General features: G+C 31.0%; 2 protein-coding genes and 1 non-coding gene across 10 annotated transcripts in view; 2 read left to right on the top strand and 1 right to left on the bottom strand.

The window, feature by feature from the left end:
• Window positions 1-299: 299 nt before the first annotated feature.
• Window positions 300-10,121, top strand: LOC105422686 (lysine-specific demethylase 7B). 5 transcript variants are annotated; one of them, XM_011632164.3, is made up of 13 exons: window positions 301-497; window positions 903-988; window positions 1,071-1,349; window positions 1,440-1,581; window positions 1,669-2,118; window positions 2,197-2,398; window positions 2,496-3,310; window positions 3,384-3,437; window positions 3,867-4,048; window positions 4,128-4,330; window positions 7,648-7,695; window positions 8,162-8,342; window positions 8,471-10,121. In XM_011632164.3, the coding sequence occupies exons 1-13, from the start codon at window positions 400-402 to the stop codon at window positions 8,548-8,550; spliced, it is 2,820 nt and encodes a 939-aa protein (XP_011630466.2). In that variant the 5' UTR covers window positions 301-399; the 3' UTR covers window positions 8,551-10,121. The 5 variants fall into 5 exon arrangements, with proteins under 5 accessions (XP_011630467.2, XP_011630470.2, XP_011630466.2 ...); XM_011632163.3 differs by having other exon boundaries at window positions 3,858-4,048; XM_011632166.3 differs by lacking the exon at window positions 301-497 and adding an exon at window positions 527-684 and having other exon boundaries at window positions 3,858-4,048.
• Window positions 10,122-15,315: 5,194 nt separating this feature from the next.
• LOC105422688 (trehalase) overlaps window positions 15,316-22,801 on the top strand; it is a 57,849-nt gene continuing 50,363 nt past the window's right edge. For 2 of the 4 annotated variants that reach the window (XM_089081205.1, XM_089081209.1), the window contains exons 1-2: window positions 15,317-15,656; window positions 18,945-19,089. In XM_089081205.1, the coding sequence (XP_088937331.1) occupies window positions 18,947-19,089 (143 nt within the window). In that variant the 5' untranslated portion in view covers window positions 15,317-15,656; window positions 18,945-18,946. Of the gene's footprint in view, window positions 15,657-18,944; window positions 19,090-22,801 lie in introns of those variants that run through there. The other 2 variants (XM_089081208.1, XM_089081206.1) reach the window with 2 other exon arrangements.
• On the bottom strand, window positions 21,637-21,708 carry TRNAI-GAU (transfer RNA isoleucine (anticodon GAU)). The gene has a single exon. It is a non-coding gene; the product is annotated as a tRNA-Ile (tRNA).

The following is a 22,801-nucleotide window of genomic DNA, read 5'->3' as shown; positions in this document are numbered from 1 at the left end:
CTTTTTCGCCATGTAAATCTTGCGTAATGTAAACTTATAAGAAATGAAAAATTTCATTGACGAATTCAATGTTAATCGAAGTGGAAATTACAAAATGAAAATTCATTAAACTATTTGCGTAAACTTTTTATATGTCGAAATCTAATAAATTTCTTCACTTTTGTAATTTTCATTTTATTTTATAAGATATATGCACAATTGACTAAAGGAGCTCATATTTCAATTTCGCGCCTATATTCGCGTAGCGATCTGCTGATTGGTCCGTATCTCCAGCAAACGCCATTTCTTTTTGCGCGAAGCGACGCCCTGACGCTTCACTCCTACTATGCCATCTCCGCCGCTGCTTCGGACGGAATTGTGCCACGGGAGTTGTGTCCGATATTAGTAATCGCCGATGAAATGGAGCAGTCAACCACGTACTGTTTTTGTGGTCGCACGTACGATCCGCCACAGTTTATGATACAATGCGATGTGTGCAAGGAGTGGTACCATGGCGGGTAAGCGTTTCCGTGTATGTTGGGGAAGTAAACGTCGGGACGCGCGCGAAAGTTGTTTCTTCTTTTGCAATCTTCTACAAATGTTAAGGAACCTCGCGCGTAGAGTCGCACATTCCAGGAATGTCTGTTTGCCTTGTAATTGGTCGCGGACTTGACAGATCACGCCGCGAGGAATGTTTTGTTGACGGTAACATAACCTATATCGCGCGTCGCTCATTCTAATGTCCGTGTTTATTAGTATATAGATAATGCAATGAAAGTCATCTAAGCACAGACAATCGCTAATCGCGATTGATCAAAACTCTTATTTGCGATTTATAGAATTGCGTAATACTTTATAAATATAATATAATTGACGCCTTTGTTGTGTCACTGTTATGTCATGTTACTATTTTGTTCTTGCAGGTGTGTGGATCTGAAGGAATATATAATTATAGATGTTGACAAATACCATTGTCCACGGTGTGAACTCACATGTGGTCCTTCACTTAGTAAGTGTGTTATATCATTATACATTTTGAATATATTTACAAGTTTATAATATTATTGTTAATATCTATTTTGTTACTACAGTGAAAGTAAGGACAAACTGGCATAGACATGATTATTCTGAATGTGATGCGGATACAAAACCAGTTCAAACTGGAACCCCAGTATTTATACGAGAGCTCAAGTCTAGACACTTTCCCAAAGCTGATGAGATTGTGAAACATGTGAAAGGATACCAATTAACTTTTCAGTATTTACAAATAAATGGTTTTGAAACTCCTATTATTATTGATGGAAAAGATGGACTTGATATGACTGTACCACCTCCAAGTTTTAATGTCAATGATGTCGAAACCTATATAGGTAAGATAATATATAAAAGCATAAAAATATTCATAGGATATTTTATTTTGTTTTTGATATATAAAGTTACATAATTTATGTTCTTTTGAGGTGGTGATCGGGATATGGATGTGATTGATGTTACTAGACAAAGTAACATACGTATGAAATTAAAAGATTTTGTAGAATATTACAACTCTCCTTCTCGAACAAGAGTATTTAATGTCATAAGTCTTGAATTTACTAATACTGGGTATATCAATATTTATTGCCTTGCTGTATATGTGTCTTTATAAATTGTCATAGACCGTACATATATAATTTGAGAAATAAATTACAGTCTTTCATCATTGGTTGAAGCGCCGTACATCGCCCGTAAACTTGACTGGGTTAATTCGGTGTGGCCACGTGATTGGCCCGAAGACAGTGATATAAAACGACCAGAAGTACAAAAGTATTGCCTAATGGGAGTTAAAGACAGTTTCACAGATTTTCATATTGATTTTGGTGGCACGTCTGTATGGTACCATGTATTACGTGGCGAGAAAGTGTTTTATCTCATCAAGCCGACACCGGCGAATTTACAATTGTACCAACATTGGATGTGCAGTTCAACACAAAGCGAAACTTTCTTTGGGGATCAGGCTGATGCTTGTTACAAGTGTGTGATTAAACAGGGCCAAACGATGATGATTCCCACAGGCTGGATACATGCGGTGCTCACGCCAATGGACTCCCTGGTTTTCGGTGGAAATTTTGTGCATAGTCTCAACATTCAAATGCAAATACAGTGAGTAAAGGAAACTTGTATATCAATTTATTAAGGAATTTATTATTCGTTTTGCGATCAAATTTCATCATTTTATAGAATATATGAATTAGAGAGAAAAATGAAGACTCCAGCGAAATTTCAATATCCTGGGTTTGAGACAATTAATTGGTTTGCGGCTAAAAAATTACTGAAGGAATTAAAAGAATTGAATAACGAGGGGAAGAAGTGTCCGCCGTATTTTTTACAAGGCGTAAAGGCATTGCTTGGAATTCTTAAACAATGGAACACGGATAAGGATGTAAGTCAAAAATGTTTATTTATATATATGAAAATATAATCTTAATTGAAAAATATAGTAATTCATGGAATAAAAGTCGATACATATGTAATTTTAGTATAACATGATTAGCCGCGGCCAAATACCAGTCACGATAAATAGTCAGAAGTTATTGAAAGATCTCAGCAAAGAGATACGACATGCGGAACGATACTTAATATCCTTAAATCCACCGAAACCGGAACGTGAAAGTAAACGAAAGAAAAAGAAACCGTTGAACAAAGATTTCGTAGACTTTGATTATGCTGATAGGATAGCCGATAATGCTTTTAAAACGAATAAAGCGACGATAAAGGAAACAAATAAAGCGACGTTAAAAGAAATGAATAAAGTGACGCTAAAGGAAACAAATAAAATGGAACCTGCTTCGATTGAACCGTCATTATCAAGACCACCATTAAAGCTTACATTACCGAAACCAATTATGTGTCCCGTAATTAAAACGCCCGCGACCGAGAAATCTGTCAACAGTAATAATAATAAACGACAATTAACTAAACCAGGAAAACAGAGCCCTACTGTGATTAGGTTTAAACTCGGCAACAACGAGGTTGTCAGAAGTACAAACGACAATATAAATGTATACGATAGCGGTATTGCAACCAGTCATCACTCTTTTGAAACAAAGGAAGCGCTGTCATGGAATCAAATATCGTCTGTGTATGATTTTCATGACGGCAGCAACGAGAGTGATTACGGTCTCGTAATAGACGAATCGCATAAACGGAAACGGGCACCGAGGTCGAAACGACTTAAACGCGATTATGACGGCAATGTTGATGTGCTAAATAATGCGCCGAAGAATGGTATAGAAGAATTGTTGAAAGCATCAGCATATACCCTTGGAAACGGCACTCAAAGGCTTGACATCACGTACGTATAAATTTAGATGCAGATCATCTAGTATCGAATTATGATGGTTGTAATAATTCAAAAATAATTTTAGGCCATCGACTACAATCTCAGTACAGTACAGTCAACCTATGCCACCGCCCACTGGGTATGCTAATTTGTCATGAAATCTGTGTGTTGTAGACTGTAGTCATTTGCTTTGAAACTATTTTAATTAATCGCAAATATAATGATTAATAAAAATTTGTAATAGCTAATTGCTATAATTTAATTACATACGTTATTATTATATAATTAGATACATTAGATACATTAAATACAATTAGATACATTAAAATTATTATGTATTTTATAAACTTTTGTAATTTTGTATTTAAAGTTATCAAATTTTCGGAATAGAATTAATGCCGAGTGACTGTAAATATATAGTTCGTTTTTAAGCAGAAAGATTTTTAATTAATTATCGAAGTGCTTATTAGAAAGCTCTTATATTAAAAGATTTTTAGCCGTGCGGAGGAATGAATTTGATTTCTTGGTGTCTTAGTATTTATAAATTGAAAACGGTCAGTTCCGACAGGGCATCACCATCCACGCGGGAGGCAATTGCCGGGATGTTGTCGTTCAGCCAGCAAAGTTATTCAACAACAAGTAGTCCTACGAAAACGTCAAAAAGGTCTATTAGGAATCAGCACATTGATGATGAAGACGATGATCAGTTGATAGAAAATATCGATAAAGTTCACCAAGACGATGATTTTAGTATGTATATATAATAAGAAATATTTTATATATGATATCTTTTTACGATGGAACTATATTAAATATATGCTATTTATAGTTTATCCAGCTTTAGATGCTTCCGACGATGAGGATTATATCTTTAAACCTAAAGCAAAAAGTCAAATTGATGAAGCATGGAATCCAAAAGCTAGAGTAGGTCCCCTTTTACCAAAGATGAATCGACCAGCGCGAGAAGGTGTGAAGAAAACGTCCGTAGAAAAAGTTCTGGAAGCAGCTGCGGCGAAGCGAGCGAAACAATCGGTAAGTAAATTATTTTATTTAATATTTTACTTTATTTTATATATATTTGTTTTACGTATAATATATCTTACACATAAATAATATGTTACACGCGCGCGCGCGCGTGCGCGCGCGCGCACACACACACACACACACACACGCGCGCGCGCGCGCGCGCGCGGTATCCCAGGTTTTAATGACCGAACTTTGTAAGTATATTCTGTGGGTATAAATAAGAAAAAAAATGTATACATATAGATATTTACAGTTTTATTCAAAAGTTATGATGAAAATATAAAATATGAAAGAAATGTTAATTTTTGATTACTATGATACAATGTAGGATCAACAATGTTTACATTTAGTCTGTTTCTAGGCTGTATCTACTATCTGAGATCATCAAAAGTAGTATGATACTTTTAGCACCTCCAAAATTAAATATTTTATTTAAAAAATGTAATAAATTTATATAATGAATTGACACAAAAAATTAATGATGCATTCAACGAAATAAAACAAAATAAAAATAAAATTCATAGAATACATTTGATTTTTGACTGCTGTCAATTTTCTATTGTCAAAAATGGTAGACATTTTGAAATAGAATATTAATTAATTCTAGAAATGCTAAAAATGTCATGCTACTTTTGACGACCTCAAATAGTAAACATAGCTTAGATAAACAAATTGAATGTAAACATTGTTGATTTATTCTTATATTATATCGTAGTAAAAAATTAACATCTCTTTCGTATTTTTATTATAACCTTTAAATAAAGCTGTAAACGATTTATATTTATATAACATTAATTTTATCTTTAGACTCACCAAAATATACCAAAATATGTAAAATTTGATCATTAAAACCTGGAACATCCTGTACATACACACACACGCGCGCGCGCGCGCATACGCATACGCATACATACACACAGTACTTATTTTAAATAATATATTTTAATATTTCTTCTGTAATTTGTCACAGAAAATTTTTCAAACAGAAGTTGCATGGAGAGGGTACGTGATGAAAATACGGAGTCGATCTTGAATAACTTTTTCAAAGTCAGATTGAAGTTACTTAAAAATTTTTAAATGGAAACTTTTATTTCTTATTTCAAATCCTTGTAGCTGATTTCAAGACTTTTTCAAAACATAATAAAGTATTTTTTTAATTAAATACTTTCTGAATTATAAGATTCGAAAGTTAATAAACAAATAAAGGTTAAATAAGCCCTCTATCTTAAAGCAATTAAGTTTGAAACTAAGCCTACTATCTTAAAGCAATTAAGTTTGAAACTAAGAGAGAATGATGACTTTAGTTGGCAACGTATGTAAACTTGGAACTATGTAAAATTTGGAAACTGTGCTCTTGTAAAGATGTAAGTTTTATTCAATATGTTGATATAAATGTCGATATTATGTTTCAAATGTTTTTACGATAGTTATCATTCAAAAATATGTCAATTTTTCGAAAAGAATTACAATATATAGAAATAAAGCAGAATTTAGAAATAATTTTGGAATTTTTAATTGAATTGCACAACAATATTATTATACATTGCAGATATTAAAATTATATGATAAAATATTAAATTTAATCAAATAGTAATTTTTCAAACAGACTGTATGCATTACCTAATTATTCATTTGCATATTGAAATCATTCAAATACATATTTGTAAAAATTTACATGGAAAAAAAAAATTGAAAGAGATTCGAATGGAAATCTGTAATGTGTAGCTTTGCAGTCCGTTGTCTTATCTGCTACATCAGGCTATCTGCCAAACTCGCTTGTGTATGCAGTAAAGAAGACGCGATATTTCCAGAGAAATTTACAAAATTTTCGATATAACTTTTTCACGAATATTTGAAAATTACATTGTGCCACTTGCACATGAATTTTTAGAGTGTAAGTACTAAAACATATTTAAAGTTAAGCAAAATTCGTGCATTCCCCTTGATTCTCCCCTTGTGACAAATAACAAACGAACAAAAGTAATAAACGATTGATGAAGAATAAACAATTGAGAGATGAAAACGCAAGTAATATACGAATGAATCAATAATAAAGTAAAAAATTCAAAATTTAACAAACATGTGAGATAAAATAACATTAATACAAATCACTGAAAAAGTCTTCTTTACAATCATTGTTCACAAATTAGTACAAACGAACTTGTATGTCGAGAGCGAGCGTGGCATAGTAGACAGCGCATTGGTCTAGTATACTAGAGATCCCGAGTTTGAATCTCGGTAGAACCAAAATATTTTCATACGCTTGTGTCTCCTCTCAATGGCCTGGCAAACCACGAGAGAGAGTATTCTTGCGCAGAACCTCCTCAAAAATTTGCTGTTCGGAACCGGCGTTGAAAAGTAGATCCCATATACCTGTGCATCACAGTCTTACATGCACATCACAAGCGCATATGAGAGTGAGGTAGAAAAGGCTTTTTAAAAGCCTATACAAAAGTAGAAAGAGGAGGAGGAAATTGATTGTATGAACCCTTTCAAAAAGATAACGATTATCTTTATCAAATTTTTCTCATCATGTTTTCCCCTCTTAATTGCAAACAACTTTTGATGCTCCAAAACGAACAGAAACTATTATCCATGCCGTTGTTCTTGGATAATGCCGAAGTAGAGTAAAAGTAGAATAAAAAATATTTTAAAAATTCAAGATAATTTCGATCTGAAGATAACAAAATCAGTTAAAGTCATCATTTTCTCTTGGTCTCAAACTTAATTGATTTAAGATAATAAATTTATTTAGCCATTATCTGTTAATTTTCAAGTCTCATAATTCAGAGAGTATTTAATAAAAAATACTTTATTGTAAAGTTTTGAAAAGATCTTGACGTCAACAAGAATATGACATAAAAACGAGAAAATATGAAATAAAAGAAGTTTTCATTAAAAAATTTCTAAATGACTTTGACCTGATTTGGAAAGGTTACTTAAATCCGTATTTTCATGTATCCGCCTCCAAACCATGCAACTTTCGTCGGAAAAACTTTCTGTAACGAATTACAGAAGAAATATTAAAATGCACTATTTAAAATAGGCTATGTGTGTGCGTGCGTGCGCGCGCGCGGACGCGCAAAATTGATAATTTATTTAATATAAAAAATTTAATATATTATTTATAAGTTTTCCAATTATTAAATACATTAATATTAATCCAGTCAATCAATAATTAGTAATGTAGTTAAACACATTTAATATTAGTAAAAAATATATATTGATTTTTTCATATTGTTATTTATCACAAAATGCTTTATCATTCATAATTTTTCTTAAATATCATAATTCCATATTTCTTGCATATATATTTCACATAGGATGAATACCTGGATAACGACATGGACAAGGTTACCAAGAAGAAATTGGTAGGCATATTTAGATCTCTGCAATTTGATATAAAATTCTGTAGTGCTTTACTTTTCTACAGCTTCCTAATTGTATATATTTTGTAATCACAATTTTATTCTTAGTTGTATTTCTTCATTTATAATTCATGTTCTTTTTCTTTTTTATTTTAGTTATTACTGTATTATTAGCCTTCACTTTTTTTCCATTGCACACATATAGATATTGTTAATTATAGTTTGCTATCATTAATTTATAAATTAGAAATAGGTACAACAGAAATTTAATTAAAATAAACTTTATATATAACTAAATATAACTTTATATAACTTTATAATAACTTTATATATTTAGTTAAATATCTCTATTTTGGTAATTTATTTTGGTAATTTATTCTTTATGTCTTTCGTCCTGTATTCATCAACTTTTTCATTTTTGTTGTCATGAAAGGAAAATGATTTAAATTATATTTTACGCGTGTAATAGGGTTCCAATAAACGAACATACAATAAAAAGAAGCAAAAGGATGCTATAGTTAGTGCAGGAACCACATCATCCACCGCAGCTTCTGAAAATATTATAAAATCGTCTACCTTTGGATCAATACTGACAAGTCCTAACAGACTTAAGGATGTTAAAGCCAAACTCGCAGCACCCGTTCCTGTTGGTAAAGTATTAATTTTTATTACATACGCATTTTCTTTTTTTATTTCAAAATTTGCGTATTTTAAGTTATATTTTTATAACTTGTAATTGAAGAATATGGAAGATTAAATAAATTCATAAATTTTCCAGAACGGAAACCTAAGAAGGGTATGAAAACAGCAAAGCAGCGATTGGGGAAGATTCTGAAACTTCATAAAATGATGCACTAATAAAATTAGTGGAAAAAAAAAGAAAATATATCATGCCATTTTTCATTTGTGTATAAAATCATATAATTGTATATTACCATGTAAATATAACAAATTTTCCATCGAGCTGATGTACACCTTACAGAAGCAAATTGTAAAGATCAGCACGTTTTCTAAGAGATACTTATATTTATTACCACATCGTGTTTAATTTTAGGTGAACACATACCCACATACACACACACACAAATATATATACATATACATAAAACGACTTTTGATATTTCGATATTTCAGTAAGACGATATACTTATATTGTAAACATTAGTAACACTTTATGTGATGACTTAAGTTGATAGTGATCTAGGAAAAGCTGTATTAACCCACAGTTTACAGCACGCAATCTTTATTATATTTCAATTTCAAGATCGCAATTTAATTTATGATTAAGGCTCGGTTCTCTCATGGCGCAACATGGATTGTGTGACGTCAGAGGCGAGAAATGACAAGTAAAAAGTTTCTTGCATCGTATAACATCTTGTACTTTTTCCTCAAAAACGTGATATTTTCGTATTTTTAAAACTTGTAAAAAAAAATACCAGAAAGTAAGATATCTGTCCAATAAATCACGTAAAAGTGTCTTTTTTTGTCACTGCTCAGCTATCAGAAACAACTAGATCTGGTAATTTTTGATAGCTAAGCAGTGTACTATTATTTCAAGAATTATTTATACACTTTTATGTAATTTATTGAACAGATATCTTATTTTCTGGTATTTTTAAGAATACGAAAATATCATGTTTTTAAGGGAAAAGTACAAGACAAAGCATACAACGCAAGAAACTTTTTACATGTCATTTCTCGTCTTTGACGTCATAATTCAATACGGCTACAGAGAGACAACCGAGCCTTAATAATATATAATAATATTAATAATAATAGATTCAACAAATTTTACAATAATTTAATGTTAAGAAAGTAAATGTTTTTTTTAATGAATAGTACATAAATACTTCACCGTCCATTATCAAGAATGCAGAGAATTTTTCATGCGTTTCATATTTTTGCATTTTTTAGAATACACAATTAGCATGCAAACTTCTCTGCTGTGTATTTTCTAATCCCAATTATCGGAATACGATTCTTCATTTTGATATGACTATAGTTTAGTATTTTCCTTGCATGTGAAAATGCGACAATAGTTTTATTGATTTCGAAAATATTAACAAAAATTATCTCCATGTTCAAAATGACAATTGCCACATGCTTTTTTATTTTATTATAGATATAATTAAATCATAAATATCAAACGTAACTTTTTCTTTGCTTTTTCAAAGACAAGAAAATTCAAGAAGTAGATTACAAATAATATCTAGATATAGAGTTGACTATAATAATAATTATTATTATTACAGGAATACACTTGTATACAATAACTATAATTTTTCTTCTAATATAATTTGTTCGATGTTATATTTAGTATTTTAGTTATTCCTAGCAACTTTGCCACTTAATTTGTATATTATAAAGAGAGGCTGTAGGATAATAATTTAGTTTTTCACATATTTGTTATAAAAGTAAAAAAAAAAGAATGAGATATTTGTCAGCAAAAATATTTTAATGTAACTTTCAAGTATGTGGTAAGATCTATTTTGATCGTTACGTGGAGTTCTAAGCAAAGTAGTATAAGGAATATTATCGATTGTTGTATCGTACAGGAAATTACCTAACACACACACACACACACACACACACACACACACACACACACATTGTACCTGTTTCCTATGATACAAAATGCGAGATATATATGAAAGCGTAAAATACTAGGAAGTTATAATCTCATAAAAGAAAATTATTTACAATCATCGATCGTTTTCACTTAATAAGTTAAACCCTCCAAGTTATCTGATATTTGTAAGAATACTGATAACATTGTCTAAAGAAATGAAGGAAATTTTGAGAAGATATTTTCTACTTAATAATTTATGTGTGTATATTAAAATTAGCTGCACAATTAAATTGTTTATGGACTTCTAATGTCATAAGATAAAAATTTATTTTACATTCTAATAATATTAATGATTAGAATCTTTACTTATTATTTAACAATTTAATTTCTACTAATATAGATTGTGATAAGTATTAAGAATTATATTTATTTCATATTTGTTATTGTTATGCAATTTATAACTTGCTTAAACATGTGGCAAGTAATTATTTAAAACGTGACATCTGATTTATTCGAAATTTTTATCATTGGTACATTGGTTTATTTTTTACACAACATTTGCATATATAGACGCCGAACATATATAAACATGCACATGTCACGCGCGCGCGCCCACACACACACACACACACACACACACACACACACACACAGTCGATATGAGTACACTAAAAAAAATAATATTATTCATATTAATAAATGTATTATTATTTTTTTTACAAAAATATACAATATACAAATATACAAAATTGTTATAACAATAATAGATATCAAAACAGCATTTTATTTCTCTAATATACAAGATAATAATCGTGTTACCTTTAGACAAATAGAATAGATTATACTAATTAAATAATAAAAAAAATTCTATTATTTTTCAATTTATGCAATAATATAAATCCGTGAATGAGCGAGCATTCGTATAAAAAAAGCCCAGTGTTATGCGTGCTCATAATTGCTAAGTACGCGACAATATGTTTGTAAGCACATAACGTGCACATAACGTTGTAAACAAATCTGTCATTTGTAAATCACATTCACATGCAACATCTTGTCTAGAATAAACTACTAGGCTATCCTTTCACGTGAATATTCATTTGCGAATCTGTATAAATTAATATCTCTTTAATTATTGCGAAAATCATAAAATGACACAGGATTTTTTCATTTAATATAAACCGCTCTATTTGCTCATGAAATGTTATTATCGAATATTCTGTATATTAGAGAATAAAATGATTCGATATTTGATATTCCTGTAACAATTTTGTACAAAAAAGTAATAATATATTTATTAGTATGAATTATTTCTTTTAGTCTCTCTTATACTCATATCGACAATATACATTGTGATAAATTAAGAGAAAGCGATAATAAAATACATGTTCTCTATATACTTAACAACAAAACTATTTATTTTATGCTATTATATATTGCTTTCTTGTATAAGATTATTGCAGAAAGAATGAAAAGGCAAGTACTTTGTTCATTCATTTGGATAAAAAGTTACGAAAATGGAAAAATGTTACGTTTTATCCGCTTTAAATAGTGCAATTTAATGTCTCACTTTTGTTGTCTTAAAAATAACGTTGTTTTATCCTACAGAATTTAAGTTATATGTTGCTTACATAATTTAGTGCGTTGTTTTAATAAATGTATCTACATGTACAAGTCTTGCAAGATTATGAAAGACTGACTGCAAAAACACCGCAAGAATCGTCTGTTTGGTCACCCTTGAAAGTGGACTTAAATTCAGCATACTTTTATTGAGTTACTGAGATGTGAGACCTCAAAGTTACACTTATACACTATCCTATCTTATGATAAGATAATACATGAATCCATTAATGCCCATGTAAATCCATTAGACCGATCTTTTTCAAACATTGCAAAAGCGGATATGGCATCACAAGATGATAATTCATGTGATAAAAATTATTTCATAATTTGTTTAAATAATTATTGTCATACAGACGGTTACTCTTTAGATGTGTACGCGTAGACATATGCAATACGCGCGCGCGCACACACACACACACACACACACACACACACACACACACACACACACACATTTTTTTTACAGAGCGTTCATCTTGAATTGCGAATTGTATTTATTTAATATCTATTCGTTATATGTCTTTATTAAATTTAATGATTCGCGCAACACGTTAACGCTGTACATTCCTACATCTCTGACAAAATTAATGTGGTTTATACGAGAGGTAGATTTGCAGACTTTCGTCACAAGAAGGATATATTTCAAATGTGTTCATTAAATTATAATTATAGACGATAATATTGACAACAGACTTTAATGTTCGATGAGAGACTACATTATTACTGAAACTAAAATATTAAATATCAGGGATGAAAGTAATATTTATTTTCAGGATGCGAACTCTTTATTATAGCTGTTCGTAGAAGCATTGCAAATGCAATATTATTATAACAATAGTATCTAGAGGTACAAGATTAAGACTTTAAGATTCTCATTCGATTTAGCTTTCGACACAAAGTAGTTTTAAAGAAGATTTTTAAATGATTTTCTAAAATCCAAGTCCATCAAAATTCGTCACTATTCTTATTCTCCTGTTTATAAAAATGCATTGATGCTTTCATGAGCTATTTATTATCTGCGAAAAGTAAAAAGTAAATGTATTTTTAAAGATCTTGTTGGCTAGAATGCAAACGAATTAACTATCTATTGAACGGATCTTTCTACTTTATCTCTAATAGAGATTTGAAATTTCGTCCTCATAACTTTTCACGAGTTTAAAATTTATCGAACCCTCGACAGTTCGTGCGAGAAGCATTGTTCAAAAAACGATTTGTAAAGATATTCGAGATGTATTATACGATGATTACGAATATTACATCAGCTGAAGCAACGGAATGATTTTTCATTGTGTTCGTATTATTGCCGAATAAAATGTTGGATTCATTGATTGTATTTCCTGATCTTTTTCTTAATATATAATATATTATGAATATATTAGGAAAGATTCTTGTATATCATATAATAAAAAATATTTTATTATATTTATTTATTTTTTTCGTTTATTACATTCCAATATTTTCTTCAAAATGATGTTATTATCTATGTTTCAAATAAAATTCAATTCATATAATATCATGTCGATACTATTACAGTTATTTTTTTCAGAATTGATAATGACGATATATTTTTTTTATTAATAATAGTAATAATATAACATTACGCATTACATTTTTGGATAATGGTAATGAATATAACCATTACTTTGCATACGTAAAATGATATGTATATTCTATATGTGATCTGAATACAAATAAGTTTTAAGAAAAGATTCTCAAAATTTGATGAGAAAGCAACAGAAATTATAACAATCTATTAACTTTTTCAGTATGATAATAAATTACTTTTTTAATGAGTAATAGAAACGGTAAGGAATTTTTAAAGTAACTTTCTTAATCGTGAATATTACACACACACACACACACACACACACACATACACACTCACTCATTCACTCACATACATAAGAATACATATTGAAATCGTCCAATTCATGCATTTAAAGCTTTTGACTAATCGCTGCGGCCATAATTGTAACGTCATAAACGACAAATAACAGTGAAATTTATTGCATGTTATTTGCAAATAAAAAGATGTTTGACTAAAACAATATTTGAGATGGCTTTAAAACATTTATGAAAATAGATGGTTACTATCCTTTCCCTTCCTAATAATCAATAAGTAGCAATAGTAAAAGGTATGTGAAATGAAGCTTATTCAGGCAGAAAACACAGTTTGACATCTGTTGAAAGAAATGAAAAATATGCTTTTACATGTAAAAGTCAAAGGTAACTTTAGATGTTATCTATTTTTACGAGTTTGATGAATACGAAATAAATCATCCGCACAAGTGAGCATATAATAATGTGCAATAAAAATTGTCATTTTTAACATGTTATTTTTCATGCCTATTCCTTCTTTTATTGTAGTCAGAAGTTGCAATAAAATTCCTGCTATTCATTCCTGTTACCACCCACTTTCACAAATGTTTTAAAGTGATTTCAAGTGTTGTTTTATCCAAATATCTCTTTATTTGCAAATGACACGCAAGAAATCTCAATATTTTTTCTCACTTATGACATCAATTCAATATGACGCAGTAACTAGTCAAGAGCCTTAAACTGAATCATCTTCAATATGTATAGAAGTAAAAATTGATTTAATTTTATATCACTCAGTATAAGATTTTTTTCAAAAACAAAGGAGCAATATTGATATATAATTTGTTTATTTTCAAAATTTTATCGTTCATCAATTCGATCTAACCCAAAAAAAATTTATCAATATTTTGACAGTTAAATTTTAAAATATTTTTCTCCTTTACTGAATCTTTCAAAATATTGCTTTACTTTTCTTGAGATATTCGTCTTTCCAATATTTTATTTCGATCTTCATGGACATATCTTCGCAGACATCGTTAAACTTTGCCAAGTATCAATCATCAAATTTCTTTTTTAGTATCTTGCGAGAAAATGCAAGAAAAATATTATATGTTACATATTCCAGAGAACATTGTGACGTTCCAAGACATTTTAAAGACGTCATATTTTAAAAATATCTTATTTCTAGTTCTACCAATGTTAACATCTAATTTGTAAAACTGGAAAAAGATAAAAAGTAAATTAACTCGAGAGTTAATCTTTTTTTTGTTTACCTTAAAAATATAAAAATGAAAAGATTAAAGATATTTTTAAAACATCTGAGATGATACAAAATTCAAAATCGAGACATAAAAAGACGTCTTAAAAATATCGTTATGAAAAATATCTAAAGACATATGTCTTATAATTCGGTTTAAACCGGTACTTGGTACCGTCTGGGATCTTTTAGTTAGGCATGTCGTTAGACACGTACACGTCTTACAAACAAGGAACTGTCCTAACATCCCTCGAGACGCTGCGCATCGCGCTCGCCATGCTTCCGTCTCGACGCGGTCGGCCGCGCGCGGCTTCATATTTGCGCGGCAACGCGCGTCGCGGCTATCAGTCCGCAGCCGTCCGCCGCGCGGTTCGGGTCGTTTGCCGTCGTGTCGCGCTTCGAGCGGGCGAGTGCGTGATAACCGTTGCCGTGCGATCGTTCATCCGTCCGTTCATCGCTCGTTCGCGCGCTCGCTCGTTTACTCGACGCCGGTTTCTCGGTCCTTTCGTCGAGTGAACTCACGCGCTCTGGTCACCGTCGCGAGCAAATCGCGGACGAATCGATAGCGCGAACGATAGCTGTCTCCTTGTGCGGCGACAGTGTTTCGTGAAATAGCGAAGTGATAGACCTGGCCGCTTTCGAGAACGGAACGTAGAACGGCACTCGTGGACGCCATAGCGTGAGCTTGACGTTTTCAAGGTATGTACGTATGTATGTTGCGTATATCGTATGTTTCGTAGTAGATAGTACAAAAGAAGTAAAAAGAGAGAGAGAGAGAGAGAGAGAGAGAGAGAGAGAGAGAGAGAGAGAGAGAGAGAGAGAGAGAGAGAGAGAGAGAGAGCAAGCAAGGAACTCGGCGCGTGCACGCGCGCGCGAGCACGCATACGTGTTTAAATTTCGCGTAACATTTTTCGCAAATGTCAGTCTGAAGTTGGAGCGAATCGTATTTATATTGATAAAGCCTGTTTTTATTTATCGTTGTACTGGACTGCACTAAAATTTTTTTTCTCACTTTCAACAAACTTCAAACGTATATTTATCTTTTTATGTATAATAAGTATACATTAATGTATCAATTAGAAAAAAAAAACCATTTATTTTCTTTTTCCTTCAAACTCGTAGATTTTTCATAACGTAAACAATCAATACGAAATTTCTCGAGATATATACATATATATGTAGTATATGTAGTATATGATATATGTGTGTATCATTGAATTGTGACGTTTTCTAAACACGTTATTTGCGATAAATATCATCACATGCCTCTGTAATCGAAAGGATAAGATGTCTGCTCGGTAAACAGGAGATTCAGGTTCGATTCCTGGCTGAGATGATATTTTTCACAAAACAATTGCGGATTTCTACGACTGTTCGTACTCGGGCCTCGTCGTGGCACACGCCTTCGCTTCTTATCCTCTTTTTATAAAACTAAAATCACCAAGTATAATTATAAAGATAATAAATTGGATTCGTCAAATTTGCCAGAAAATACAGATTGAAGATTATTTCAATTAAATTATAATTATTCGACGAATAACGCGGATAGAATTATTAATTTCTTGTTTAACAAAAAAAAATAATGAAAAGAAAGATTAGATTAAAGCTAATTACATAGCTAAAAATTTTACCACGGGCAAATCTACAACAAAATCAGCCGGCAAGTGACTTAATCAGAGTTTGATTTCAATCATTCGATATGCATGGTCTCTTGCGTTTGAAGAGTCACAGGTATATCACTGAGAACTTCCTTGTGCTTCTTTTGTTTGATATAAAATATTTGGAGTTGGTGGTAAAAACAGGAAAGTAAAAAAGGAGATAAAGGAGAGGAACGAAAGGAAAGGACGAAACAGAGACCTCACAATTTTCGAGAAAGTTTAGAAATGTCGCTAATCTAGCTCACGCCGGCTAATCTTCATCCAGCAATCGATAGAGCGCCGGCGCGGCGTTCGAGGCATATTTTTTGCCGCATTACGATATATATTTTCGCGTGTCTGTGATGTCGTACGGAAATTTTTCGAGCAGAATACCGATCATGTAATTTTTTCCCTACGATAGAAACATAAAAAATGAAAATTTTTTCCATTATCTTCAATAGTAAAACTAATGAAAATTTTTACATTTTTTGCTGTAGAGAAAAAGTTACATGATTGATACTTTGACCAATGGGAGTTGACCAATTTCTCGACAGCTGAAATTTGTGAGCATAAATCTCCAATTCGATATTGTCGAGTGACAGAATAAACATAATCGGTTGCACAAGGCAAGCATTCAGAGTTTATTTTAAACTGGTAAAAAAAATACCGCATTCAGCGTGCGATGACAAATTCTTAGGTGTATTATTTCATTTAGCGTACGAAAAATTTTTCAAACGCGTTGAGTGGTTGCAAAATTACTGGAGACTTTAAATAAAATATAATTGTCTTATAAATACTTATATGAAAAGAATGCATTCCAATTTTTTTTTTTAATTTAGAAGACAATTCAATTATAGCGGATTATTCAGTTAGTTATACCAGAGATAAAGGACTGAGAGAATAAGCGTGACGAAAATTATATCAATTAATTTCTTTTTTTCTTGCGTAAGCTCCTTTGCGAATAGCAGAATTGACCTTGATAATTAAATAGAATGAAATTATTGACAATTTCTAAGATAGAAACTAAGCTTTTTAATAAATTTGTCGTAACTGAGTCATCTAACGGAACTAACGGGTTTTACAAGTCGAATATATCCAGATTAAACATCAAGTGACTTCTCATGTTTATCCAGTTTTGCTGATTGAAACGTAACGATACTCATAATCCGTATGAATCAAAAAAATGTGCCAGAAAAATTGTTTGAAATTTAATTGAAATTTGAATTTGGAAAAGAATTATATTTTGTTGCAAAATCTTTGCCTAAGCTTTTTTTAGCCTTCTCTCTCACGCTTTTAGATTTTTTGCTCGCTTATAGATTGTTCGCGTGATTTTTGCCTCATACTCATGTAATTCGACTGATAAAGACCGTTGCTCCCTCGTGGTACTAATAAAATTAAAGATAAGATATCGCATCCAGACACTGACTCATGCGAGTCAATGTCGCACGGATTGCACTTCCCATTCGTGAATTTGCAAATCACGTGCATGGCGTAAACGCCAGACCAAAGGTCGCTTCGAAGAGCATATCAATAGTATACGTACATGAACGTATTGCAATTCCGATTTATTGCATCCAGAATGTAGATTATTGTGTGACGATAAGCTTGAGATATTCGTATCGAGAACCGACTATCGGCACAAATTTTTTGAAAATAAAACATCAAGTTTATGATAATAAAAAGAAAATAGAAAACAGTGCGTTAGAATGGAAATTTCTTATTTTCTTATTCATTTCTCTTTTTTTCCAACCATCATTATTTATGATTCAGCTCGGAATCACGAGTTTTCGATTGCATTTCCATCTATGTCTGTACAATTATTATAAATCTTGTCAAAATATAAATGAAATTGGCTTAGAGATGTGTTGATTGTATTTAATGTTATATAATGTTAGGAAAAAATTATTGAAATTTAAGAAGAACTTTAAAAAGAATATATTTCTTATGTTTATATTGTTTAGAACATCAATTAAAGAGATTTTAATTGTAAAAAGTTAAAGTATAAATATACAGAATAAAATCGGTTTCCGAATAGATGCATAATAGGCGTCTAGTTAAAATTTTTTTACCAAATCAATCAGATGAACATTGATCTAATATTTGCAAAATTTTTCATAAATTTCATTGATTGTTTATTTTTATACATTTTACGTTACAATTGTTATTTTTTAAATTTCAATTACCATTATTTCAATTACCATTATTTATCATCATGGCGGCTATTTTCTGATTAAAATCTGATTAAATCTGTTTTATCTTTTGCGTGTATACCTCTTTCTATCATGCACATTACATTTAAATATTTTTTAATTTTTACGTAATAGATTATATTTATTATTATATTTTACAGTGATGCTGGTTGTTTGGCAAGGAGCTCGCCGTTGCCTGAGTTGCAGCGGGCAGCGCACTAATCAGAGTCATCAATTTCATCAAAAGCACTATCGTCGCGAGCCAATCAGTGAGAAGCTCGATCGGTATCATCTCATTAAATCCAGGTAAATGTTTTGATCGTTATCGAGCAGTATTTTTCTATTGTTATTTTTTATTATGTAATCAGTATCGATATGAACACAACTTTATAAAAAAATAAAAATGCTTCATACAATTTGTTTGTACTTCCTTTGTACTTCGTATCTGTTTGTACCGCTCTTTATATCTCAAAGAATAAAAAGATACAGGAATATATATAGAATATAGAATATATATAGAAAAATAGTCAGTATTCAATTAGCTCTTTAAATTTTGTTTACATTATTTTGTTTATGTCAAAGATAATTATTTGTATCCGTTTATACCCCAAAACTTTAACTTCTTTAAAACTATTTGATTGATATTTCGAACATCATATTATAAACGTAAATATATTTATTTTAAGATTTTTTTTTTGGATATACATTTTTAGCATTTTTCAGTTTTAGTGTAATTCTATAGGGAACTAAACTATTTTACAAGCTACTGAACATCGATCTTTATAAAATATTTTTTCTTATTTCAAAGTAAACAAAAAATTTTAAATTGATACAAAAAGAAATATTACACAATTTGAATTAAATTAGTTGTAAGATACAAATTTATTCATTTTGAATTAAAATAGATAAAAATATAAATTATGCATTTATGAAATGTATTTTAATTTATAAAGAAATCAAGCCAAGAAATATTTTATAACTCGAATTATTTGAATTAATTAATAAAATATAAATAATTTAAAATTAAACAAATCAATGTAACAAATAAGTGTAACAAATAAAAAAATGAATAATTTAAAATAAATTCATTTTATATTGTGGTTACCTTTATAAATAGATAATAGTTATTAGTTATACCATCATGAAACATTTTAAAATAAAAAAAAAATTTTAAATTAAAAATATCAAATCATTGATTTTTTAATATATCTTATAGAATAGCTTATTTCCTAATTTATAGAAAGAGCTAAAACTGAGAAGTACTGTGCTTCCGAATTTTTTGCTGATATAAATAGATAAAACGATTATCTTTTAAATGGTATAAACAAAATTTAAACATCTTATAATTGGATTATGTTTTTTCTATTCACTTATATTTTTTTACAATTTGAAATATAAATGAAACAAAAGTTGATACAAATAAGATACAAACATACGAATTATATTAAGCATGTTTATTTTTTATAAAATTAGGTGCCAGGTAAATCGGTATAATCAGCTAAACTTATCTGTTCTTTGCATAATTATTTGATGAGGAAAAATTGTGTAATAAAATTTTGAACGATCTAATTTTTGGAATAGATCCACAATTATGATATACAACAGATTGTAATAAAAACGTATGTTGTGTTTCTTAATCATTAAGTTTTAAGGAAACGTGAAATTTTAAACTCGCAGAGATTCACTCACTTATAGATTATCGAAAACTTTATTCATGTTCGATAGAAAAATTTTAATATCGGAGACAAGATACAATTCAACTCTCGACAGCGGCGATTCAACAGATAAAAGAGCGCATAATCGATATATGTGAGATCTCAAAATGCACGTGCATGCAATATTTTTCAACGCATGCAATATTTTTGTTTTTATAAAAAATTAATTGAAACTATATAGAATATGAAACTATGCAAAGTCATTATTATCTTATCAAAAAATAATTGAGAAATAAGAAATTAAAAAAATCATTAACAGAAAATAGGTAATGTTATTACATATCTTTTATTTAGGGATAGGATATTATTTCAATCAAGATTTTTCTTGGAAGGAATGTTTAAAAAATCATGAATAAAACGATGTAACTTAAATATTTCTTGAATTTATATAATAAATGAACCTCGCACATTTTATATGAAAAAAGTGGCTTCGATCAAATTGGCTGAAATTAAAATATTTTTTAGTTTAGATGTACTAATCAAAAGTTTCCTCTGACGAAAAATCCGAAAATCAACAATACAAAAGATACGATCATTAAAACCCATGCCTAGACCGGCAGTGATAGCCAAAAAATAATTATTGGAAACAGGACTGAAGATAAAAAGATATTTCTGACATAAAAACCACATTGCAAAAATCAATTTTGCAACTAATTGTATTATAATTTATAATTATTAAATTATTAAAAATTGATTGTAGAAAAAAGTTGATCAATCAATTTTACGGGAAAAATCACTAAAGAAATATATAATTCTCTCTTAAATTGTTCTTTGCTTAAAAAATTATTTTTTCATAACTTTATAACTTTGTAAAAAATTATTTTTTTATAACAATTAGTTGCAAAATTGATTTTTGTGATGTGTGTTTTACTTCAGAAATGTTTTTTATGCTTCGGTCTTTGTTATGTGGACAACAATGATTGGTTGCACACGCTGTATTTTCGTATGTAAACTGTTTATTGTTCGTTAAAACTTAACAATTTGATTACCACACAACGCGCTATTGTTGTTATGCGATATGCGATAGTGTCCGACGACGCCTGGGAGCTGGCTCAAATGAGAAGGGAGGGTGTGTATCACGACGGGGCCCGATCACGAACCAATCGTGAAAACTCGTAATTATTTTGCGAAAAAATACCACCTCAGCCAGGAATCGAACCTGGATCTCCTGCTTATCGGGCAGATATCTTATCCCTTCGACTACCGAGGCATGTGATGATATTTATTGCAAATAACATATTTAGAATAACATGTCAACAATACAATGATACATATATACATGTATTCTTTCGAATCTCCACGACCGGTACTCCAGAGAGATGATGGTCCTATTCTCTCGATGGATGCAGGTCGGACTACAATGGCGACACCCTCCAACGCCATTGGCAAATATACAAATAATCCTCCTGGAGCATGACAGGAGAAATTGCATCAAGCATAGCTCGAGCCCCCGAATAAGAGGGTATGCGTCGCTCTGAATCGGCACTTCGTAATCTAGGATTGATGCCCTGTTTCGGCACTCGACAATGCTAGGACGTATCACTCTGAGTCGGTGCTCACACTCACGGATCCGCGACGAAGCTTCGAGGTCTTAGCCTTGTGCGCGGTTGTCGACGCATACTGCACGCAAGGAGTTGTGAATAGTATTGTATTATACAACTGAAACGTCTGATCTCCTGATTTAAATCCGTCGTAGATCGACTGACTGCCGATATCCTCGCGCCCGATATTTCGACTCCCTTGTTCCCAAATTTTATATGATTGGTTCGGCTTCGCTGAAAGAACTGGGACAAACAACACGTGTTCGAATCGAAAGCGAGATAACAGACGCCGCGCACATTGGTCGGCGATCCCATTGATCTGATCCTTCGAGCCGCGGATTGCTTCCGTGTGTGAACGGCAACGTTCTTTAAAATCGTCAGTCGGCGCGGATGACACGAATAATGCCATACAGTTTCGCACATGTGTGTATGATGTGTAGGTATATACGAGGATAGTCTGAAAAGTTTTGAGCCTAACATAGAAACAAGTATTTTTTCGGTCAAATATAGTTTTATTTTTCAACATAATCTCCTTTTAAGTCGATACACTTTTCCCATCGATACTCTAACCTCTTTAATCCCTCCAAATAGTTGGCGTCTCCGCAAAATAGGCGTTTATATATGCGATGACCTCCTCGTTCGATGAAAATCTCTGTCCTTCAAGCGAAGCTTAGGAAACAGGAAAAAGTCGCTGGGGCCAGATTTGATGAATACGGTGGGTGGTCAACCAATTCGAAGTGCAGTTCGTGAATTTTGGCCATG

Source organism: Pogonomyrmex barbatus, unplaced genomic scaffold (assembly GCF_055798465.1).
Source record: "Pogonomyrmex barbatus isolate J1 unplaced genomic scaffold, ASM5579846v1 scaffold4, whole genome shotgun sequence".
NCBI classification, from domain to species: Eukaryota; Metazoa; Arthropoda; class Insecta; order Hymenoptera; family Formicidae; genus Pogonomyrmex; species Pogonomyrmex barbatus.
Note: the sequence above shows the minus strand (reverse complement) of the source record. Positions and strands in the feature narration are given on the sequence as shown.